We start from the raw sequence: 2845 nt of genomic DNA, 5'->3' as shown, positions 1-2845 counted from the left end.
TATATGTATATATATATATATAGATAGATAGATAGATAGATAGATAGATAGATAGATATAGATAGATAGAGATAGATAGATAGATAGATAGATAGATACTTACATACATGCATATACATTTCAGTTTCTGAATTACGATACCATATATTGATATGCTTCACCATTCTCTTTCCAAGGTTTGATCAAAGATTAATCATTTATGATTTATCATACACAAAGGATATGAAAATACGCCCTCTGGTGGTGTAAGTAATAAAATCTCTTATCTTTCTTAGTAAGTCTTCTTAAATCTGATTCTAGTCTTCTTACTGTTGCTGTTGCTGTTGTTTATCATCTTCGTTCTTAATTGTCACCATTCACTAAGTCCATCGTTCCCACTACTACTACAAATACCGCCCTCGTCACTGGCACCCACCACCACCACCATCACCACCACCACCAACAACAACAATGCCATCAATATTACCACTTTTGTCATCACCCCATTTCTTCCTCTTATCGCTATCACTCACCATCTTTCCTTCTGTAGGTCAATCTCTTCCAAGAAACACTTGACCCATAACGTATTTCTGTTTATCTTTTTCAAGTAAATACAGAGCACACGAGGCTGGACTTACTTGTGTGGTTCCTGCAAGGGATTGTGACAACAACTTCTGGTAAATATACGCATATACACGTACAACTTCATTAGTCTTGAAGCCAAAGACATTCCAGATATATCGACGACGCAGATGTATATTTAGTTCTACGCACACTGTGCATTACACTTAAAAATCACAAGACCAATTTTTCTAGAAAATATAAACGCAGGTTAAAGCAAACATTCTAGATTCTCAAAAAAGTACAATTTCTCTCCCAATATAGTTCCATAGTAAATCAGTAAAGACACGGATTAGTGTTATTAAAGACAAACATTTTAAATTTATGCTGTTAAACAGTGTAGAATTTTATCAAAATTTTTTCTGCTCAGAGTTTTATTTTAAGTTTCCCGAATACCAGTTACCGAATACGGAATCTGAAATTATTATCACAGTGCAAAGAAAGAAATATCGGTTTTTTTTACGAACCATTGTTTAATATCAAAACTGTTTAATTTTTCTATTGGAATCAATGTGAAATTTTCGAAATATATACATTGAACATATTAAATAAAAAAATTTCCTACAATGCAAAAAGATTTTTATGGCGACGATGGTTTTATAGTCTCAAGCAATATGAACGGTCACGAACTAAACATTTATAAATGACTTCAAAAAGTTGTTTAATGAAATAGATTTAAGAATTACTAAGCCTTGTCCTAAATCATTCACTGGATAGTATCTTTAACTTAGAAAGTAATAGTTTTATTTACCAAAACTTTTATGAAACTTTATTTTAAATCATTAAGAATTCTCTCCCTTATTCTAAGAAATTCTGTCCTTGATGTTGTTAAATATATATCCTAATTATCTTCAGATGCAACAACGTTCTTTAGAGCTTCTCGCTGCTATAATGAGAGTTATCTTCATAATAGTAGTTTTACAACTAAAGTACTACACAAATGTGCTCAAACATAAAGTGGATCAATAAATATCTTATGATATAACCCAGCCTTTAGATTAAACGTTCAGAGATTTAAAATTTAATTTCTTTGTGTTTCCCGAGGAAACACAAGATTTTAAAAAGGAATTCAAATCAGGTATTTTGTCTTGTTGAAAAATTTTACAAACTCCATTAACCATTTCAGTTCGGGAAACCTTTTCAACAACTAGAACGTAGTCTTTTCTAGGATTTGTAACTGCTTTATCCTCTGATATTTGCACCTCACTTATCTGGGTTTTTCTAAAGTACTAAGTTATTGTGCTAGAATACAAGAAATTATTTAGTTTTGATCTAAAATTGCTTTAAAGTTTGCTGTCATCAATATATTCATCATTACAAAAGCAGACAAAATGCCTTGCGGTATTTCATATGGCTTTTTGCCTTCTGAATTCAAATCCCACCAATTTCAACCATACCTTTCATCCTTTCAGTTCAGATCGATAAAGTAAACTACCTATGTAGTCTAATCTTCTCCCCTAAAATTGCCGGCTGTGTAGAAAAGACTACTACTACTACTACTACTACTACTACTACTACCACTACTACTCTTCTTCTTCTTCTTCTTCTCCTCCTCCTCCTCCTCCTCCTAATTATTATTAAGGCGAGCTGGCAGAATTACTAGAGCGTCGGGAAAATGCATTTCTGAATTTCTTCCGATACATTAGGTTCCGGGTTAAAATTTTACAGAGGTCTACTTGCCTTTCGCGATCAATGAAATTATTAGAATGGATGGTATCTAGTGAGCCCCCTCCCCTCAAAATTGCTGCCCTCGTACCATAATTTGAAACCATTATTATTTGTTTGTTTCTTTGTTGCATTTCATAGGATTGTTACTGGTTCATTCGATAAAACAGTGAAAATCTGGTCCATTGATGGTAACCAAGTGCATAAAATAGACAACTTCTTGGCCCCAATATCCAGCATTTGCTACTGCCCACGAGACAGGACAATATGGGTTACAGCTGGTTTACCATCTGCATGTTTGTTTGAACCAAAGTCAGGTGATAATGTAAGCGTTTCCTGCTTTACCTAACTGATCTTCAACAATACTTGTCGCTTCTTTTCACCTCGTGATTTAACTCGTGCTGTTATTGTAGATGCTATTGTTGTTGTTCATTATCGTTGTCGCAATTATTATTACTATTGTTGTTGTTGATGCTGCTGCAGTCCTTACTACTATATATATATATATATATATATATATATATATATATATATTAATAAATTATAGGGTAGCAAAAAAAATTTTAGAAATTTTATTTAC

General features: G+C 32.8%; 1 protein-coding gene across 1 annotated transcript in view; it reads left to right on the top strand.

Annotated features, from left to right (window-relative positions):
- Positions 1-2845, top strand: part of LOC106881407 (uncharacterized WD repeat-containing protein all2124) — a 41335-nt gene that overhangs the window by 14586 nt on the left and 23904 nt on the right. Inside the window, exons 6-8 of the mRNA XM_014931785.2 lie at positions 177-245; positions 588-656; positions 2407-2590. Of these exons, the coding sequence (XP_014787271.1) occupies positions 177-245; positions 588-656; positions 2407-2590 (322 nt within the window). The remainder of the gene's footprint in view (positions 1-176; positions 246-587; positions 657-2406; positions 2591-2845) is intronic.

The sequence above is a fragment of the Octopus bimaculoides genome, chromosome 15 (assembly GCF_001194135.2).
Source record: "Octopus bimaculoides isolate UCB-OBI-ISO-001 chromosome 15, ASM119413v2, whole genome shotgun sequence".
Taxonomy (NCBI): Eukaryota; Metazoa; Mollusca; class Cephalopoda; order Octopoda; family Octopodidae; genus Octopus; species Octopus bimaculoides.
This window is presented reverse-complemented; position numbering and strand designations above follow the sequence as displayed.